This window comes from Geotrypetes seraphini, chromosome 17 (assembly GCF_902459505.1).
Source record: "Geotrypetes seraphini chromosome 17, aGeoSer1.1, whole genome shotgun sequence".
Taxonomy (NCBI): Eukaryota; Metazoa; Chordata; class Amphibia; order Gymnophiona; family Dermophiidae; genus Geotrypetes; species Geotrypetes seraphini.
In genome coordinates, this window is record NC_047100.1 from 36,802,546 (window position 1) to 36,824,443 (window position 21,898).

At 46.1% G+C, this 21,898-nt stretch overlaps 1 protein-coding gene across 1 annotated transcript in view; it reads right to left on the reverse strand.

Annotated features, from left to right (window-relative positions):
• The window catches only part of LOC117351355 (inter-alpha-trypsin inhibitor heavy chain H3-like), a 147,536-nt gene that overhangs the window by 117,850 nt on the left and 7,788 nt on the right, over positions 1-21,898 (reverse strand). Inside the window, 3 exon segments of the mRNA XM_033926552.1 lie at positions 6,345-6,507; positions 15,231-15,335; positions 19,815-19,981. Coding sequence (XP_033782443.1) covers positions 6,345-6,507; positions 15,231-15,335; positions 19,815-19,816 — 270 coding nt within the window. The 5' untranslated portion in view covers positions 19,817-19,981.

The following is a 21,898-nucleotide window of genomic DNA, read 5'->3' on the forward strand; positions in this document are numbered from 1 at the left end:
CTGAGGACCAGAGGGCAGCTTTACAGAGTTCCTCAAAAGTGTAGATCTAAGGAAAACAACCAAAACTGCCATAGCTCTAACCCTGTGGACTGCAACACGATTTTCCCGTGCTAGTCCAGACTGACTAGAGCAGAACGAAATGCAGGCAATCAGCCAGTTGGAAATCGTTCTCTTGAATATAGAATGCCCTAACTTGTTTGGATCAAAATAAAAGTTAGAGAGAAAATCGATGTGGGTTTGACCGGTTAATGTAGGAGGCCAAAGCCCGCTCACAGTCCAAAGTATACAAAACAGGTTCTCCAGAAGGAGAATGAGGTGAGATGAAAACTGACAACTTGTAGAAGAGACTTTGGACGTGTACGCAGAACCACTTTAGCATGATGAAAAACTGTGAAGGATGAATCTGCTAGTAATGCTTGTAACTCACCGACCCTGAGGCAGAGGTGAGAGCAATAAGGAGAACCATTTTCCAGACAAGAAGCTCAAGAAGAGCTGTGGCCATTGGTACAAAAAGTGGCTTCAACAAACTGGAAAGAACTACAATAAGGACCCAGACGACATGAGGAGACTGTAGAAATGGTTTCACAGGGAAAAAAATCCTACCATAAACCTTGAAACCAGGTAGAAAAGGATACAGCCCAAACAACAGAAAAAGGCATTTGGTGTGGTTACACATTAAAAACTCCTGTCATGAATCTGGAAACCAGAAGATAAGCAGGAAGAGGTTGACCCTCGACCGACAAAAGGAAAAAATGCAATAGAACTGAAAAGAAGTCTGAGAAATATAGACTCGAGACTAAAAGCAAACAAAAGAAGAAAATAATCCATGAGCAATTCAACTAAGTAGGAATGTGGAACACGAAGAGCAAGAAAGACACCAAAAGAAAACCCTAAGGACCACTGTTGATAGAAACATGCTGAGTGGCTGGTTTCCTGGAATATCCATAAAATAACAAACAGGCTGAGAAGGAACAGGCCCGAGAAAAACAATCGACAAGGGAAATCATTGCAGATTGGAATGATCAGAGACTTCCAAACCGGATTGAATCAGGAAAGGGAATATCAGAAGAGAAACAGGCCTCCCTGCAAGATGAGTTAGAAGGGAAGGGAGAAACTAATGTTGCCTGGGCCACCATGGAGTATAGAGACATAGGTGGCTACTTCTCTCCGGGCTTGAATAAAATGCTCCAACAACAGAAGAAAAGGAGGGAATGCATACAGAAAGATGCCCGCACAATCCAGGAACAAAACAGCTGCTGTCAGACTGAGAAGGGGAGGAAAGTCTGGGGCAATTGATGATTGTGAAGAGCGAAAACAAGTCTACTTGTGGGGTGCCCCATTGATTGACTGGAGAGTGCAGAGTTGAGAGTCCATTTGTTGAAGAATTCTGCTGAGATTGTCAGCTAGGGAATTCTGCTCCTCATGAATGCAGACAGGCCAGCAAGAGCAGATTGCAAACTGTCACCCAAGTCCAGATGTGCTAGGCCTCCTGACACACCAGAAGAGAGCCCAAGCCTCCTTGCTTGGATATGTAGGACATTGCTACTTGATTGTTCGTGCAAAGGAGGAGGACTTGAGGGCAGAGTAGATGAGGAAAAAGGCACAGTAGATGAGGAAAAACCTTGAGGGCATAAAACAGCACTCTGAGTTCTAGGAAATTGATGTAAAATTTTCCATTCCTTAAAGACCCCTGAGTCTGCAGATCGTCCATTATGAGTCCCCCATGCATAAAAGATGCGTCAGTCATGATGGCCATGTAATGAGGGGACAAATAAAAAGGAGACCTCTGGACAGATTAGAGGAAGATCATCCATAAATGAAACAACTGCAGATGAGATGACATCATGATATACATGGTTTGAGAGACGATCCGGCACCCGAGACCACAGGGAAGCAAGAATCTACTGAGGAGTACAAAGATGTAGTCCTACCCCATGGTATAACATGAACAGGAGAAACCCTTTGGCCCAGAAGAACCATCATGTGTCTGGAAGAGATGGTTGAAAAGGAAGCAATTGCTGACAAGATGAAAGAGAGTCTGAAGACAATCTGGAGGAAGAAACGCTCTCATGAGAGTGATGTCTAGGATTGCCCCCAATTAAATAGAGCCGTGATTATGGGGAATTTAATTGCAAGCCTAGAACCAGAAGAAAAAAGATGGTCCGAGAAATTGCTTGGACCACTTCCTGAAAAGAAACAACCTTGATGAACAGACATTCAGAAAAAGAAAAGACCTGAAGGCTGTGTAATTGGAGAGACGCGGCCAGCACAATCAGACTTCGTGAAGACCCTGGGAGAAGATGCCAGACCAAAGGGAAGAAACCTATAGGATCTTGTACTTGTAATGGCAACGGCTGATATGAACTCAAAGGTATATTCTGTAAGCCTTAGGAATTGGGATATGTGGAGGCTTCCTTGAAATCCAGGAAGCATAGCCATTAGGTCTGAATGAGGAGAAGAAACGAGTCCTGAAGTACCTCTCGACCAGAAAAATGATGAGATCTCTGAGATCCAGCACAAAGCTCAGTCCTCCAGTACACTTGGGAATCAAGTAGAAAGGAGATCAGAATCCCTGACTCCACTAATCAAAGAGGATCCTTCGATGACAATCAGCAGAAGAAAAAAGGGAGGACTGTGCAAGATCCAAGACAGACTCTCTTGGAAAAAAAGTCTGAGAGTGGGGTGAAAAATTGAGTATAGAAAACCTGCCCTATGAAGAAAACCCAGAGAGCTAAGGTGATGAGCTCTCAGCAATGCATGAGGAACTGAAGACAGCCTCCGAATGAATATAGGAAAAAATGTAACCGCAAATCTTCGTTGAAAAGAAGATTGAGGTGAAAGTGAAGACTGCTACCTGGACGTGACCAGAAAGATTCACCTGGGCTAGTGGACAGACAACTGCTGAGTAATCATGTCCCAGTGTGGCTATGGAAGCACCAAAAAGGTCATCCCCCAAACAAGGTATATTTGCTAGCCTATTGTGGAGGGCGATGGTGAGGTCAGACACTCGAAGCCAGACCAGGTCTGTTGGAACAGAAGAGAGGTGTTGAAAAACACAGGCACTGTACATGTAAGCAGAAAAAGTGGAATGTGGCAAGAAAAAATTTTATACCAAGTAAAATAGGTACTAGACCATGTAGGCAGCATAGGAATCTAGGAAGCCCATTTGGCTAACAGGTCTGCCCAGAAAGACAGAGGCCTATACACTAGCATGTAGAGTTGACTAGCCTGTAGAGCAGGGATTAATTTCAAACATCCTCATTGTTTCTAAAAGCATATCAAAAAAGTTTCCCATAAGATATCAGAAAGGGAATCAAAAGATCCTTGAGTAGTTATAAAAATCCGTAAGCAAGGAAACTACTTTGCAAAGTCAACTTCTAAGGAAATGGCACAAGGTGCAGACATTCCCCTAAAGGATTTTGAAAAAATAAATTCTTAACCCTACTGGAATGGAAAGAGAAGCATGTGGTGAAAAAAAACCACCCCTTCAAAGAGAATTAGGTCTTGCTAAAAAAAACCCCAACCTGTTTAGAGATGCAATCCCAAAGAATACAGAATCGATGTCAGGGATTCAATGTCGAAGGCTGAAGACCGTTTAATGTCTGCAGGGCCTTTCCCAACTGGACCGACACCGACGTCAGCAACATTATTTTTTTTTTTTAATATTTTTTATTCTTTTTTTAAATTCTTACATCAAGTGAAATACATGTAATACATTCAATTATGAAAAAACACTTGAAATTATTATTAAATGTTCTTACAATGTGAATTAAATAAACCCTTTATCAGAATTTTATATCATATTAATATTACAATAGTTTTCCCTCCCTACCCCTTCTATATGTTCTATACATGTGTTATTATATCTGATCAGTAGAATAATTTGTCAATGGTTCCCATATTTTATTAAATTTTTTAATATAACCTTGTTGTAATGCCAATACTTTTTCCATTTTATATATATGACAAATTGAATTCCACCAAAAAGTGTAATTCAATTTAGTGTAATCCTTCCAGTTCTGAGTAATTTGCTGTATGGCGACCCCTGTTAAAATTAATAAAAGTTTATTATTGCTAGCTGAAATCGGACTTTGTGTTCTCATTGCTGTTCCAAATAATATTGTATCATATAATAGTCCAACATGATTTTCTAATAAATTATTAATTTGGGGCCAAATTAATTTCCAAAAGGAATTAATGCAGGGACAAAAGAATAGTAAATGGTCCAATGTCCCCACTTCTATCCTACAATGCCAGCATCTATTAGATCTATTACTATCTAATTTTTGTAATCTCGTAGGGGTCCATAAAACTCTATGTAATATAAACAACCATGTTTGACTCATAGATGCTGATCTTGTAGTATGTATTCTCCAGGACCAAAATTTTTGCCATTGAGATGGAGAAATTATCTGTCCTATCTCAATACTCCAAATATCCCTAAGTCCTGATCTCTTTTTTTTTGTTTAAAAATTTGTTTATATTCTTATACCATTTTGCGGCTTGGTGTCCTTGAAAATCCGCTTGAAAACAAAGGATTGGTAAACTATATTGAGTGTTTAGATTCTTCCATTCAGGGAACCCTTCCTGAATGGCCTGCTTCAATTGAGCAACATTAAATAAGGCCGGCGCCGTTTCATAAAATGTGGCAGAACCAATGGAGACTCCAATGCAAGTGCCAATGTTGAGAACTCAATCTGACTGGTACCGGAGGAGTCAGTATCGACATAGGTGTCGGCATGCAAAACTGAAATACTACTGGATATGTACACACAGTACTAAATTACATCTGCTGCATAAGAAAAAAACACTGGTACCGTTAGCTACATCGCCGGTACCATCGGAGCGGTTCGACATCCAGAGATGAAAATGCCGGAATCAAGGCACACCCAGTCCATCAGCACCGATGAAAGCTCTCGTAAATCTGGTGTCGAGACAGTAGCCACCAGTGCCGTAAAGGTCGATGCCCATAAGAAAAGGCTCAGACCAACACCCAAGGAGCCCATGCTGCTTGCAGCACTTATGAACGTGCTGCTGAAGAGTCTGCACCGGTACCGCTGGCTTTTGCGCCAGTACCTATGGTGCTGCTCCATGCTCCAAAGACGAGTATGCCCATATTGAGGCAGTCATTGATATCGAAGCGGAGCCAAAGATGGGACTGATTGAGGTTGGCAGGACTTGACTCACTGCTACAATGACCTGAAGCCCAAAGGAGAAAATTGCAAGCCAACGTACCTAAATAGGATCAGGCCCGAGCAGCATCGTTGGTGCGGGCTGGAAGAGCGGTGTCAGATAGTGCACTGGACACCGAATTACTGACGTCGGCGGGCGCCAGATTCCTGACGGCTCTAAATGAAAACTGCTTCTGAAGAATCCACATGAAAATGTGCTGGCGAGGAAAAGAGCAGGGGAAGAAGAAAATGGCAAGGCTGAGGTTCCGACATTGCTAGAATCATTGAAGGATGTCAGTGAAGACAACTTCCCCAACAAAACAACCGCTCGGATGGAATTCGAGCAGGGAAAACCTGAATAGAAAACAGGCATAAGGTGGGGAAAACACAGTATGGCGACCCATAAGGCCCCATCAAGCCAAACCGATGACGGTAAAAGAAAAAATAAACTATAAATGTTTAGTTGTTTATTTTTGGTTTTAAACTAAAAATGAAAGAAAACAAAAAATTGACTAAAAAGTCAGAAAACTGCAAGAGCGAGAAGGCAGCGAAAAGAAAAAATTTTCAACAGCCATTGAAAAGCAATTTCTTAGCTCCACGGAAACTAAGAAACTGAAGGACCACACGCCCTCATCGGGCAGGAAGGCACTCGCGCATGCGCGGTTCGCGCTATCGCAAACTTTTTGAATTCTTAAAGTGGCGATGCATTTTTAAAGTGGTCTGTACCGGGGCTCCATCAGTGACGTCACCCATACGAGAGAATATGCTGCTTGCTTGTCCTGGGATAAAAAAAGGAACAGAAGAACTTGCTCCACAGACGATATACAAACACCGAACACAGTGGAGATAAAGGACCACAAGGTTAAGTCTTTAATACAAACGTGAAAACAGGACTTGTAACAATTGTGTTTTGGCCTTTCAGCCTTCATCAGGAGTCTATGTAAACCAAAATAAAAACAAAATAAAAATTTTGCTTTATGTAGACTTCTGATGCAGGCTGAGAGGCCGAAACATGATCATGTCAAATCCTGTTTTCACATTTGTATTAACATTGCGGCGTTACAAGTCTATCTCCCCTGTGTAAGTTGTTTGCTTCTGGCCCCATCCAAAATCCAGAAGTGCAAGTCCTAACTACTCCAGCGTAACTTTATTAACAGTATCTTGGCGTACTACCTGAAAGAGGTTGACAAGTTGTTTTGGTTTCACTTTAATGAACATTTCATATTTTCCCAGATGCCGTTTCAAAAGTTCCTCATAGATCAACAAAAACGTGACTTTGCTTCCTGCGGCAACATTCACTGACATGGTAAATTTCTCTGTGTTCCTGCCAGATGCCCTATAAATATCAAGCAAATTCATTCAAAATATGAACAGTCCAGTACCATAAAATGATACTGAAAAATAATCAAGTCTGCAAAACCTATAAGATTTGATTAACATTTTACAGTCAAAGATTAATTTCCAATTTCAGCAAACAAAATGAATCAGATACTATAAAAACATACATAAAAAGCACTGTCTATTCAGAGAAAAGTACGTAAAACCCTCATAACTGGGTTATAGACTGACCTGAGAATTGGGTAATACATTTTCAAGTTCATTAAAAATGCAAGAAACTCGTTATCCCTTTTTGGATATGTGAGGTTGCTTTCCCCGTTTACAAAGCCACGGTTGTGATTTCTGCGCAGCAAATGCACTGAAGCCCATTCAATTCCTATGCGCATCAGTGTATTTGCAGCAGGAGAATCGCTACCATGACAAGGGGCCCATAATAAACACCTGCATTTTTGCAAGGAGGCAAAATTAGCCTGCTCCTGCCATTAGGTATGCCCTTACCACTGCGGAATGTTGTTTTAGACACAGCTTAATTTTCAGTCCTAATGATTAAAGCAGATGAGAACTAAGGCCTCACAATGAGTCTCTGCACATGGCTCCACATCACTTTACATCCCCCTTAGGCTGCCCATGCCTGCCATGATTAGGGTTACCATATTAAAAAAAAAGAATCAAACCCCAGACACATGACCCCACCCTGTTCTGCCCAAGTAACATAGTAGATGACTGCCTGGTTCTGCCTCCAGCCCCGCCCCATTCTGCCCTCTGGACCCAACCCCCAGAAAGCCTCCTCTTTTTACGACAAGCTCCAGCTGCGTTTGGAGGGCCTGGAGCATGCGCAGATGCATGTGACAAACGCCGGGTTTTGGAAAGTCCATCCGGGAGCACATGTCCGGGTTTCCCTAGACATCTGGTAACCCTAGCCATGATGTCAACTTGAATTATTACTACTACTACTACTAGAAAGAAGCAAAGCCTGCCTGGAATAGAGAACATGGTTCTGCTGATGTCCAGTTTACAAGCATAGGAACACAAGAATAGCCTTACTGGGTCAGACCAATGGTCCATCTAGTCCACTATCCCACCTTCACAGAGGCTTAGACCATTGAAGAAAGGACCTCTTCTAATATCTAAGGGCACTGAAGAAGGATTTTCACAGTTCATCATCATCATATCTGTCTTCATATAATTTTGGGGTTACTCTAATAAAAGGTGCTGAGTGTTCAGTTTTGAAGACCTGATTTCAACTAGCGGTCACGTAACCACAAGTTTTAGAGTAAGCACTTCCGTAAAGCACAGTTACTTACCGTAACAGGTGTTATCCAGGGACGGCAGGCAGATATTCTTGACTGATGGGTGACGGCACCGACGGAGCCCCGGTACGGACAATTTTAGAGTGATTGCACTCTAAGAACTTGGAAAGTTCTGGCATGCCGCACCGCGCACGCGCGAGTGCCTTCCTGCCCGACAGAGGCGCGCGGTCCCCAGTTATGATAAGCCAGCTAAGAAGCCAACCCGGGGAGGTGGGAGGGACGCAAGAATATCTGCCTGCTGTCCCTGGATAACACCTGTTACGGTAAGTAACTGTGCTTTATCCCAGGACAAGCAGGCAGCATATTCTTGACTGATGGGTGACCTCCAAGCTAACAAAAAGAGGGATGGAGGGAAGGTTGGCCATTAGGAAAACAAATTTTGCAAAACAGATTGGCCGAAGTGTCCATCCCGTCTGGAGAATGCATCCAGACAATAATGAGATGTAAAAGTATGAACTGAGGACCAAGTAGCAGCCTTGCAGATTTCCTCAATAGGAGTGGAACGGAGGAAAGCTACAGATGCTGCCATCGCTCGGACTTTATGGGCCGTGACAGAACCTTCCAGTGTCAGTCCGGTCTGAGCATAACAGAATGAAATGCACGCTGCCAGCCAATTAGACAACGTACGTTTAGAAACAGGACGTCCCAATTTATTCGGATCAAAGGACAGAAAGAGTTGGGGAACTGATCTGTGGGGTTTCGTACGCTCTAGATAGTAAGCTAGAGCCCTCTTACAATCCAAAGTATGTAGAGCTTGTTCCCCAGAATGAGAATGAGGTTTTGGAAAGAAAACAGGCAGAACAATGGATTGGTTGAGATGGAATTCAGAGACAACCTTAGGGAGAAACTTTGGATGTGTACGCAGAACCACCTTGTCATGGTGAAAGACCGTAAAAGGTGGATCTGCAACCAGTGCATGAAGCTCACTGACCCTCCTGGCAGAGGTAAGAGCAATAAGGAAAAGTACCTTCCAAGTGAGAAACTTGAAAGGAGTGGAAGCCAAAGGTTCAAATGGAGGCTTCATTAAGGCGGAAAGAACCACATTGAGATCCCAGATAACAGGAGGGGCTTTAATAGGTGGTTTCACATTGAAAAGACCCCGCATGAACCTGGACACCAGGGGATGAGCTGATAGAAGTTTTCCATGGATCGGCTCATGAAAAGCAGCAATGGCACTAAGGTGGACTCTGATGGAAGAAGACTTAAGGCCAGAGTCAGACAAAGAAAGCAAATAATCCAACAACGTCTCCACTGCCAGGGAAGTTGGATCAAGATGATGAAGAAGACACCAGGAAGAAAATCTCGTCCACTTCTGATGGTAACATTGCAGAGTGGCTGGTTTCCTGGAGGCATCTAGAATGGAACGAACAGGCTGAGACAAAAGCGTATCATGAGAAGTCAGCCCGAGAGATACCAAGCCGTCAGGTGCAGAGACTGGAGGTTGGGATGTAGAAGGGTCTCCTGATGCTGTGTAAGCAGAGAAGGATACAGTGGTAGAAGAAAAGGTTCCCTGGAACTGAGTTGAAGTAGAAGGGAGAACCAATGTTGCCTGGGCCACCTCGGAGCAATTAGAATCATGGTGGCTCGTTCCCTCTTGAGCTTGAATAAGGTTCTCAACATGAGAGGCAGAGGAGGGAAAGCGTACAGGAACAGATTTGACCAGTCGAGGAGAAATGCATCCGCTGTCAGACGGTGAGGAGAGTAGAGTCTGGAGCAGAATAGGGGCAGCTGGTGATTGTGAGGAGCTGCAAAGTGGTCTATCTGAGGAGTGCCCCACTGAGCGAAGATAGACTGTAGAGTTACAGGATCGAGTGTCCACTCGTGAGGCTGGAGAATTCTGCTGAGCTTGTCCGCTAAGGAATTCTGTTCTCCCTGAATGTAGATAGCTTTCAGGAAGAGATGGTGATCTATGGCCCAAGACCAGATCTTCTGAGCTTCCTGGCACAAGAGGCGAGAGCCTGTCCCCCCTTGCTTGTTGATGTAGTACATGGCCACTTGATTGTCTGTGCACAGCAGAAGGACCTGAGGAAAGAGAAGATGTTGGAAGGCCTTGAGGGCATAAAACATCGCTCTGAGTTCCAGGAAATTGATGTGATGCTTCTTTTCCTGGGCTGTCCAAAGACCTTGAGTCTGGAACTCGTTTAAATGAGCTCCCCATGCGTAAGGAGAGGCGTCGGTGGTGATGACTAGATGATGAGGAGGTTGATGGAATAGAAGACCTCTGGATAGATTTGAGGATACCAACCACCATTGTAGAGATTGACGAAGAGATGATGTCACAGATATGTGTCGTGAGCAAGGATCCGTCGCTTGGGACCACTGAGTAGCAAGGGTCCATTGAGGAGTTCGCAGGTGAAGACGTACGAGGGGTGCGACATGAACTGTGGATGCCATGTGACCCAAGAGTATCATCATTTGTTTGGCAGAGATGGAATGTTGATGAAGCACCTGCTGACATAGAGACTGAAGAGTCTGAAGACGATTGGATGGTAGGAATGCTCTCATGAGGAGTGTGTCCAATATCGCTCCAATGAATTGGAGTCTTTGAGTGGGAATGAGATGAGACTTGGGTAGATTGATCTCGAATCCCAATAGTTGCAGAAACTGGATGGTCTGGTTGGTGGCCAGGAGAACTGCTGGAGCGGATGTGGCCTTGATTAACCAGTCGTCCAGGTAAGGAAATACCTGAAGGTGGTGAGAGCGTAGAAAAGCAGCTACCACGATGAGACATTTGGTGAACACCCTTGGAGAGGAAGCAAGACCGAAGGGTAGCACCTTGTACTGGTAATGACAATGATTGATCATGAAACTGAGATACTGTCTTGAGGTTACATTGATTGGTATGTGAGTATATGCTTCTTTGAGATCGAGGGAGCATAGCCAGTCGTCTTGGTTGAGAAGAGGATAAAGAATGGCTAAGGAAAGCATCTTGAATTTTTCCTTTTCCAGATGTTTGTTGAGATCGCGAAGATCTAGAATTGGTCTGAGATCTCCTGTTTTTTTGGGGACTAGAAAATAACGGGAGTAGAATCCCTGCCCCTTTTGATCTAGAGGAACTTCTTCTATAGCGTTCAAAAGAAGGAGGGATTGAACTTCCTGAATAAGGAGGGCAGATTGAGGACTGTTCAAAGCAGACTCTTTTGGCGGGTTTTGGGACGGAAGAGTCTGAAAGTTGAGAGAGTAGCCGTGGCGGATGATGTTGAGGACCCATTGGTCCGAAGTGATAACCTCCCACCGGCTGAGGAACAGAGAGAGACGACCTCCTATAGGTTGAGGCAGGAGAGCAGATATAGGAGTACTGGCTATACTTTGGAGAAGTAAGTCAAAAGGGCTGTGTCTTCTGCTGTGAAGTTGGCTTCACAGGCTGCTGTTGCTGTTGTTGTCTGGGAGGCTGACGCTGTTGCTGCCGTTGACGCCTGGGTTTCTGAGCAGTTGTTGGCAATGGCCGAGCTGTGAAGCGGCGTTGATAGGCTGACTGTTGTCTAAAAGGCCTTGTTGGGGGAGGCTTTTTCTTATTTTTAAGTAGGGTATCCCAACGTGTCTCATGAGCAGACAGCTTTTGGGTAGTCGAGTCCATGGATTCCCCAAAAAGCTCATCCCCTAGGCACGGGGCGTTGGCTAACCGATCTTGATGATTAACATCAAGTTCGGATACCCGAAGCTAGGCCAGGCGACGCATTGCTATAGACATTGCTGTCGCTCTGGATGTAAGTTCGAAGGTGTCATAAATGGACCTAACCATGAACTTACGCAGCTGAAACAGAGAAGACAAGCAATGGTGGAAAGATTGTTGTTTCCGTTGAGGAAGGTATTTCTCAAAGGAAGCCATGGTGGTAAGGAGATGTTTCAGGTAGAAAGAAAAATGAAAGCCATAATTTCCAGCTCTATTTGCCAACATTGCATTTTGGTAGAGCCTCTTACCAAATTTGTCCATGGCTTTACCCTCTCTGCCAGGAGGTACAGAAGCATATACACTGGCTCCCGAAGATTTTTTAAGGGTGGATTCGACAAGTAAAGATTCATGTGGAAGTTGAGGTTTGTCGAACCCAGGAATGGGAATTACTTTATATAGAAAGTCTAACTTACGTGGGGCCCCTGGAACCGTTAAGGGAGTCTCTAAATTCTTGTAAAAAGTCTCCCTCAAGATGTCGTGAAGAGGGAGCTTCAAAAATTCTTTTGGAGGTTGGTCAAAGTCCAGGGCGTCCAAAAAAGCTTTAGACTTTTTGGACTCAGCCTCCAAAGGAATGGACAGAGAATCACACATATCTTTCAGGAAACTGGAGAAAGATGAAGTGTCATGCTTAGAGGACGGGTCATGTACAGCAGACTCCTCCTCATCTGAGGAACATTCTCCTTCAGAGAGAAAAGGCTCCTCTGAATCTCCCCACAGATCAGGATCCCTGACATGGGGAGAACGATCCCGAGACTCTGGGGTAGATGGTTCTACATGCCGGGTTTTGCGCACCGACTTACCCGATCTCATCGATACCGACCCAGGCGATGTAATCGGTTGCACCGGAGCCGAAGTCTACACCGACTGATGTTGAGCTCTCGGCTCCGGCGCAAGGACTGGCATCGATACCGATGAGGTGGAGTGAAGCGGTACCGAGGGAGTGGATACCGACAGCATAGGTTGTTCCACTATCGGTACCGGCTCAGTGCGGACCGGCACCGGAAGGTTCGGTGCCAGGATAGTTGGAAGGAGCTGTTGTAATTGCTCCTTGAGCTGTGCCTGGAGAATGGCCGTAATACGGTCATCAAGGGATGGCACCGGTACCGCTTTTTTCTTCTGCGGTACCTGCGGTGCCGCTCGACGCCCCGGAGATGAGGAGCCCGATGTCGAGGGACTCACCTCGATAGGGGCGGAGCGCTTCCGCTGGCGCCTCACAGTCGGCAGGATTGGACTCACTGTACTCGAGACCGGAGGACGCTCCAGCGGGGAAGGCTTCTTAGCCGGCTTACCTGCATGTTGGGACGCCAGCGCGGTGTCTCGCGGCGTCGAAGAAGAGGGTGCCGACTGAACTGGTGCCGAAGTCGGAGTCGATGGAACGGGATCGGACATCTCGGCACCGAACAGTAATCGCTGTTGTATTTGGCGATTTTTCAATGTTCTTTTTTTAAGTGTGGCACAGCGGGTGCAGGTGGAGGCCTGATGCTCAGGACCCAAACACTGTAAGCACCAGTTGTGTGGGTCCGTGAGAGATATGGGCCGAGCACACCGCTGGCACTTTTTAAAACCTGGCTGAGGGGGCATGAACGTGAATACCACTTCAGCCAAATCGAAGGCCGAGGCTTCGATGGTGGCAGAAGGCCCCGCAGGGGAAAAGCCAAATTGAATCAAAAATAAAAGATTTTTTTTTTTTTTTTACAAAAATGAAAGAAAAAAGAAACAGGCAAAAGCCAAAAAGGTTTACGCGAGCGGGAAGGCAAGTCAAAAAAATTTTCAACAGCCGTTGAAAAAACGCGTCTTCTTAGCTCCGCGGAAACTAAGAAACTGGGGACCGCACGCCTCTGTCGGGCGGGAAGGCACTCGCGCGTGCGCGGTGCAGCATGCCAGAACTTTCCAAGTTCTTAGAGTGCAATCACTCTAAAATTGTCCGTACCGGGGCTTCGTCGGTGCCGTCACCCATCAGTCAAGAATATGCTGCCTGCTTGTCCTGGGATAATTATAGCTATAAAAACATTCACAATTGCGGCGAAGGAGCGTGCCCAAGGAGCAGGACTAGCTCCTTGGGCTTGCTCCTTGGGCAAGCTCTTTATTTGATATATTAATTAGTTTGCTGGTTTGGTCTGTATTTCATTTTTTTGGAAAAGAAGGTAAGAGGAAATTTATTTTTCTTTTAGGTTTATGTTTTTTTTAGTTTTTTTGTCATCGTCTACTGAAGATATGTCTTGTTTTGATACTTTATCACATCTGGACAATTCAAATCGTATTCTGGTGCTTATAGGTAAGAGGCAGAAAGACTCTATTCGCTTTCTACGCGAAGACTCAAGTCCAGCAGAGCCGGAGGAACATAGCACCAGGAGGATAGAGGAGCACAGCTAGTACTCTCCACTCGAAATTCCGAGTGGGGGGGGAGAGAAAGAAGCAGGAGGGGAGCTGGAGGGAGGGATGTCCGACCTTCAAGTCCGTGGTCCATTAAATCCGAAGTACAGATAAGCAGGGTCCGGAAAATCAAGGGTTCACTATACAAAGTTTTTTTCTCTCTGGTTGGTTTTCGGGTGGGCCAATGTTTAGAGTAAGTACTCCTTAGAAGTGCTTTATGTACTTGGAGTCGTGATTGTGACTGGCTTTGAGGCCCCTTTGGTAAATTACAATTTTTGCCAGTCATTTTGCAGAGTAAATATGAGATGCATTTTTGTTTTGTGAGTTAGTGATTTGATACTATTGCATCTCTTCTTCTTATAAGTGTTGATAGTTGATTAATGGAAAAGCACCATTAAAAAACAATTGCTAGTAGGCACCTACCACATCAAGATAAGCATTTACTCGAGACGCCTACCAGAAAGTACGCTTCTTCCTCTGTATTTGTGGTTTCAGCAATTGCGACTTCAATTATTCGCGATTTTTAGCGTGCTGGCTCCTCCCTCCCCCCGCCAATTACAGTACGTCATCCTCTGGCAGCTTAGTTCAGACCAATGTTTCTGGCCTCCTCCCCCAACTTTTTAAACTTTCTCATGTTATTCGCGGTTTTATCATATTCTCGATGGTTTTCCGTATTCGTGGATCTGATCATCCCCAATCACCGTGAATACGGAGGGAGAAGTGTAGGTGTGATTAGGGGCAGATTCTTGGTGGATTTTAGGCATGTTTTGATTTAGGCAATCCTGGCATAAATGGGAGTGTACCTAAGGTTTCAATGTCTTCCAAAGCCTAAGACCACTTAGGCAGGCACCACTGGCGCAATTCTATAAACGGCACCTAGTGGATGATTAACAATTGAACTCCTCAATGCCTAGAAGTTAGACGTCATTTATAGAATCAGGGTCTTAGTGGACAAGATGCTAAGGCGGCAAACTCAGTTTTATCATAGACATCCTAATGTCTTACCCACTGGCATAACGAGGGTGGGAGGCGCCCAGGGTGGTGGTACATGCCCCTTCCCTTCCCCCATACCAGTTTATCTTTCCTGGCGTGAGCAGCATCTGCAATTTACTGCTCGGGCCAGCATCGTCTCTCTCTCTCTGATGGCACTTCCTAGTCACGTGACCCGGAAGTAATATCAGAGGGGAGTGCTGAGGCCAGTGCAAGCAGCAGGTCGGAGCTGCTGTTCAGGCTGGCAAAGAGCTGGAGGTATGGTGGGGGAAGTGAAGGTGTACACGCGGCGGGGGAGGAGTGAGGGGCGGAGAGAAGGAGATGTGCTGGTGCTCCCCCCCCCCGCTCCCCCCTTTATTAGGCCACTGATCTTACCTGACGAGCCCTGCAGTCTGACCACGAGAAACTGCCTTTTCATATTGCTTTTTAGCAACTTCCTTTTCCTTTATGGTGCCATGATAGGTAACGCCATCAATTGTCCTAAACAGAAAGAACAAATAGATTGTTCTAAAAGAAGTTCACCAGTTTTCTGATACACTATAAATAATGCTTCACCCCAATTCACCAATTAGAACTTTTAAAAATCATAGAACATAGCAAACTATTCGAGCGACTATCGGGAGCTAATGGAGTTTAGAATAAAAAGGTTTAAGTAAATCATATTTGTTTAGACCAAAAATTAATCTAATAGATACATATTAACTAGTTGCAAATGACTCCTTAACAATTTAGTACAAATTACTAAAATAAGATTACAGTAGTTAAGTCTTCATAATATTAATGACTGCATCGAAATCCTAGACATCTCAGGTTTAAAGTACTTTCTAATGGTTCTTAATATTCTTAATATAAAAAATGTAATAACTGATTGAACATGACTATACATAATCAGTAAACTATCTACTTCCAACCCCAGAATTTTAGATTGAGTAGGTACAGTTGTATGTCTTCGGCAAATGAGTGGATCATTATTTGGTATTTTAAGGCAATATCTATCACCGGTCTGATAGAGAGGTTGAAAAGCAGAGGGGATAGCAAGTCACCCTGCAGTACTCCATATTTTATCGGTTTAGGTCATGATAAGAGTATATCTTAGTAGTATGCTTTGGGTCCTATGGCTCAGGAATGACGAGAGCTACCGGATGCGCTCAATCGTTGATTCCAATATTTGCAAATCTGGCAAGGAGGAGGGGATGATTGATGGTACTGAAGGTGGCACGGAGGTCTAGAAGGACCAGTAGTCCATCGTTTCCTTTGTCTAGTGTGTTCCAGCAGTCATCGATAATGTCCAGTGCTATGGAATATTCGGAATCCAGATTGGTAAGAGGAGAGGGCATTCTGTCTGTTGATGAAGACCTGGAGTTGCGATATATTTCAAGGATATTGGAGATGAAGGGAAGGTTGGAGACCAGACTGTAGTTTCATTCGGATCCAGGGTAGGCTTTTTTAAGATCAGCTTGATGATTGCTGATTTCCAGCTTTGCAGTACTGTTCCTGATTGCAGAGAGGAGTTTATTAAAGGTAGGATCGATTGATGAAGGCATCTTTTGTGGCTGTCAGGAGATTCGGCAGACACAGGTCGAGGATGGATCCAGAGAGTCATAGCGCAGTAACTGTTTGTTTTTGTTAGGTCGTCATGAGAGACTGGTTCAAAGTGATTGAGGGTTTCAGTTCTGGGTTCTCTCATGGGTGTGGGGGACGGGGGTCATTCTGGGTGTTTGCTGGGTTTTGAGGTAATAAATCAAGATTTTTGCATATGCGATCGATTTTTTTTTTTTTTTTCTTGGAAGTAGATGGAGAGGGTTTACTGTCCAGGTCAGTTTGTAGGGTTTTTTTAGTTTCCTTGTGAGGCAGTGAGCAAGTTTTTTGTCAGTATGAAGAAGTTTCTCAATCCATTTGGAGCTTTCTGTAGGAGATTAGTACCGTATTTTCACGCATATAACGCGCGCGTTATACGCGTTTTTACCTACCGCGCATACCCCTCGCGCGTTATATGCGTGAGCGCGGTATACAAAAGTTTTAAAACATAGTTCCCACCCCGCCCGACGCCCGATTCACCCTCCCAGCAGGACCACTCGCACCCCCACCCCGAACGACCACTCGCACGCGCTCCCACCCGCACCCGCATCCACGATCGGAGCAAGAGGGAGCCCAAGCCCTCTTGCCCGGCCGACTCCCCGACGTCCGATACATCCCCCCCCCGGCAGGACCACTCGCACCCCCACCCCGAACGACCGCTCGCACGCGCTCCCACCCGCACCCACGATCGGAGCAAGAGGGAGCCCAAGCCCTCTTGCCCGGCCGACTCCCCGACGTCCGATACATCCCCCCCCCCGGCAGGACCACTCGCACCCCCACCCCGAAGGACCGCCGACTTCCCGACAATATCGGGCCAGAAGGGAGCCCAAACCCTCCTGGCCACGGCGACCCCCTAACCCCACCCCGCACTACATTACGGGCAGGAGGGATCCCAGGCCCTCCTGCCCTCGACGCAAACCCCCCTCCCCCCCAACGACCGTCCCCCCCCAAGAACCTCCGACCGCCCCCCAGCCGACCCGCGATCCCCCTGGCGACCCCCACGACCCCCCCACCCCCCTTCCCCGTACCTTTGGTAGTTGGCCGGACAGACGGGAGCCAAACCCGCCTGTCCGGCAGGCAGCCAACGAAGGAATGAGGCCGGATTGGCCCATCCATCCTAAAGCTCCGCCTACTGGTGGGGCCTAAGGCGCGTGGGCCAATCAGAATAGGCCCTGGAGCCTTAGGTCCCACCTGGGGGCGCGGCCTGAGGCACATGGGCCCAACCCGACCATGTGCCTCAGGCCGCGCCCCCAGGTGGGACCTAAGGCTCCAGGGCCTATTCTGATTGGCCCACGCGCCTTAGGCCCCACCAGTAGGCGGAGCTTTAGGATGGATGGGCCAATCCGGCCTCATTCCTTCGTTGGCTGCCTGCCGGACAGGCGGGTTTGGCTCCCGTCTGTCCGGCCAACTACCAAAGGTACGGGGAAGGGGGGTGGGGGGGGTCGTGGGGGTCGCCAGGGGGGTCGCGGGTCGGCTGGGGGGGCGGTCGGAGGTTCTTGGGGGGGGCGGTCGTTGGGGGGGAGGGGGGTTTGCGTCGAGGGCAGGAGGGCCTGGGATCCCTCCTGCCCGTAATGTAGTGCGGGGTGGGGTTAGGGGGTCGCCGTGGCCAGGAGGGTTTGGGCTCCCTTCTGGCCCAACTACCAAAGGTACGGGGAAGGGGGGTGGGGGGGTCGTGGGGGTCGCCAGGGTGGTCGCGGGTCGGCTGGGGGGGGCGGTCGTTGGGGGGAGGGGGGTTTGCGTCGAGGGCAGGAGGGCCTGGGATCCCTCCTGCCCGTAATGTAGTGCGGGGTGGGGTTAGGGGGTCGCCGTGGCCAGGAGGATTTGGGCTCCCTCCTGGCCCGATATTGTTGGGGAATCGGCGGTCCTTCGGGGGGAGGGATGTATCGGACGTCGGGGGGGGGGCATCAGGCTTTCAGGATGGGGACAGACCTTCAAGGGGGGACAGTGCACGGAAGTCAGGGGGGGTGAACGGAGAGTCGGGACAGCGCACGGAAAGTCGGGGCAGTGCACGGAAGTCAGGGGGGTGAACGGAGAGTCGGGCAGCATGCGCGGTATAATCGTGAGCGCGTTATACCAAAGTTTTTGTGCTTATCATCGTGATTTCTGCGCGCTATACACGTGTGCGCGTTTTATACGGGTGCGTGTTATTTGCGTGAAAATACGGTAAGTTGTTTTGTTTTTTTTTGTATTATGGATGAATACAGTATAATCTCATTATAACGGACTCACTTATAACGGAACCTTGTCTATAGCGGACAAGGTCTGCTGGTCCCGGCCGTGCGCCTTTATAAACATGCAGAAAATCATTGCATATAACGGACTTTCGGATATAATGGACAACCAATTTGGTCCCCAGAGCTGCTTTTAGCTGTAGTTTTGTTCGGCTATAATGGACATGCAGTCCAGAAGAAAATGACGGAGTATTTTTCTTTCCAGTACAGTACATCTTTAGTGTTCTGGTTTTGCAATTATTTCATGCTATACCAATGTTTTGCTGAGTTTTGTTCTTGATGTTGCTGATATGGTTGTGCAGTGACTGTTGTTCATTGATTGTACGTTGTTTCAAGTTGACCTAAATAAAGTTAAAAAAAAATTCAACTCTGGATATAGCGGACTGTTTTTCCAGGTCCCTTGAAGTCCGTTATAATGATATTATATTGTAGTTTTTCCAGTACGCTTTGTCCTTTTTGTCTTTGGATTTGTACCAGTTTCTTTTGGCTTTTCTTAGCTCTCTTCATTTTCAAAGTATTTTATCCATCACTAATTATATGCACTAAGTGGGAATGTATGATATTTTGATGCATTAATTTGGAGGTTGCCTGGTGAAAGAGATTTCAATTGGCTGATAGGCCAACAGTTGATGCCTTGCAGCATTAACATATAGGGGTGAAATATAAGATTTATCTGAGGGCTCCTCCTGTCACTATTTCATTATTATTATTTACTATTTGGCACACTTCTACTGGTTTCTTGAGATAGGGGGAATGTGTGGTGCAGTGGTTAGTACTACAGCCTCAGCACCCTGAGGTTGTAGACTCAAATCCCACACTGCTCCTTTTAATCCTAGGTAAGTCATTCAATCCTCCATTGACCAAGGTACATTAGATAAGAGTATAAACCCACCAGGACAGATAGGGGAAAATGCTTGAGTACCTGAATGTAAACCACTTAGGCTAAAAGTGATACATAAATAATAATAAATATTAAATGCATATCATCTGTGATCTGGTGCAGGTCAGTGGTCTCTACATCCATTCTGAGGCACCAGATTAATATTGACTTATCAATTACCTTTTTTTCTATCTCTATCATAGAACATACCAGCAAAACTTACATCTAATTTTATAACCTCTGTCTAGAATTTGGCTGTTAACTACCCACATTGTGAAATCATTGATGAATGCTGTCTTTGGAAGATCCACATCAAAGAAGACCTCTTTAGAAGTATTGCCACGATTGACAGCTCGGCTGGTGATAACATTGTGTGCAAATCGAGAAGAGATTTTGCTGTCGATGATCAAACTGTAGATTTCTATTCCATTAACGATCTGTAGAATGAGTAAATAGTACAATAAATTCTGGCTCCTTTCTACCGGAAATTAATCATCTTACACTATGGGCTCCTTTTACTAAGCTGCGATTGCGTATTTAGCGTTAAACCTGCGCTACGTGGCTAGAACTAACGCCAGCTTAATGCTGGCGTTAGTGCCTAGCGTGCACTATTCTGCGCATTAATGCCCTAACGCAGCTTAGTAAAAGGAGCCCTATATGTGTTAGATAGGTGTTATTATGATTAACTCTCATGAAGCAAAAACAAAAACGCTGTGGGATTAGTGATGTTCAAGGTGCAGCCTTTATTAACAATACAGTTTAATAATCCACATAAAATATATCTAGGACCCATAATATGAGAGCTATGGACCCCAACACAGTCTGTGTTCTGGCGATGATGTCTTCCTCAGGGGTCCCTAAAGATCCAGATAAAAAAGCTTGTGGATTAATAACTGAAAGCAAACAGAAGCTTGACTCTACGCAGATGATAAATTTTCTCCCGCTATTGAGAATTTCTCATCCGTGCAGTCAAGTTTCAGTTTGTTTTCAGTTATTAGTCCACGAGCTTTTATATCTGGATCTTTAGGGACCCCTGAGGAAGACATCATCGTCAAAACACAAACCGTGTTGGGTCCATAGCTCCCATATTTTGGGTCCTAGATATATTTTATGTGGATTATTAAGGAGAAATTAGGTTCTTACCTGCTAATTTACTTTCTTTTAGCTTCTCCAGACCAGTAGAGGTTAATCTTTACGAATGGGTATATATCCAATCATGACCAGCAGGTGGAGACTGAAAACAAAACTTTGGGACAGTATATACTATCCTCCCTTCTCTATTTCCCTCAGTCTGCCGAATAGCCAAGCAGAACCAAGAACTGGAAAACAGGAAGAAAACAATACTCCGAACAGGAGTAACAAATAACATACCCAAATGCTGTTGGAAAATGCAGAGGAGAAATACCCGAAGGAAAATGTCCCCACAGCTCGCCAGCTAAGCCAGCCGAGCCATAGCCACTGTTCTTTAATTCTCCCCGGCCCTAGAAAAATACTAGAACCCGCAGCAAAAAACAAAAACTGCCCGCGAAACAGCCCCAACAACAACAACAACAGACAGGGTGGGGACCTCTACTGGTCTGGAGAAGCTAAAAGAAAGTAAATTAGCAGGTAAGAACCTAATTTCTCCTTCTTTAGCACTCTCCAGACCAGTAGAGGTTAATCTTTACGAATGGGACGTACCAAAGCAGCCCCTCTCACGGGCGGGACCCCCGAAGGGCCGATACCTGAACACGCTCACCAAACACCGCGTCCCGACGCGCCTGAACATCTACCCGATAATGTCTAACAAATGAATGCAAGGAGGACCAAACCGCAGCCTTACAAATATCCACCGGAGGCACGAGCGACGACTCAGCCCAAGAAGCCGCCTGACCCCGAGTGGAATGAGCCTTGAGAAACTCCGGAACCGGCTTCTCACTCAGAAGATAAGCGGAAGCAATCGTCTCCTTGATCCAGCGCGCAATAGTAGCCTTAGAAGCTCCAGCCCCCCGACGAGGACCCGCCAGACGGACAAAGAGATGATCGGAGCTCCAAAAATCCCGGGTCCGCTGCACATAAGCGCGGAGGACCCGACCGACATCCAACTTGCGGTAGCTGCCATTGCTCAGAAGAACCCTCCCGACTACCCAAGACCGGGAGGACCACCGATTGATTGACATGAAAAGGAGAAACTACTTTCGGCAGAAAGGAAGGAACAGGCCGCAAAACAACCCGCTCCCTCGAAAATTCCAGGAAGGGAGCCCTACAAGAGAAAGCCTGTAGCTCAGAAACCTGCCTAGCGGAAGTAATGGCCACCAAAAAGATCGACTTCAGCGTAAGGTCCTTCAAAGAACAGCCATCCAACGGCTCGAAAG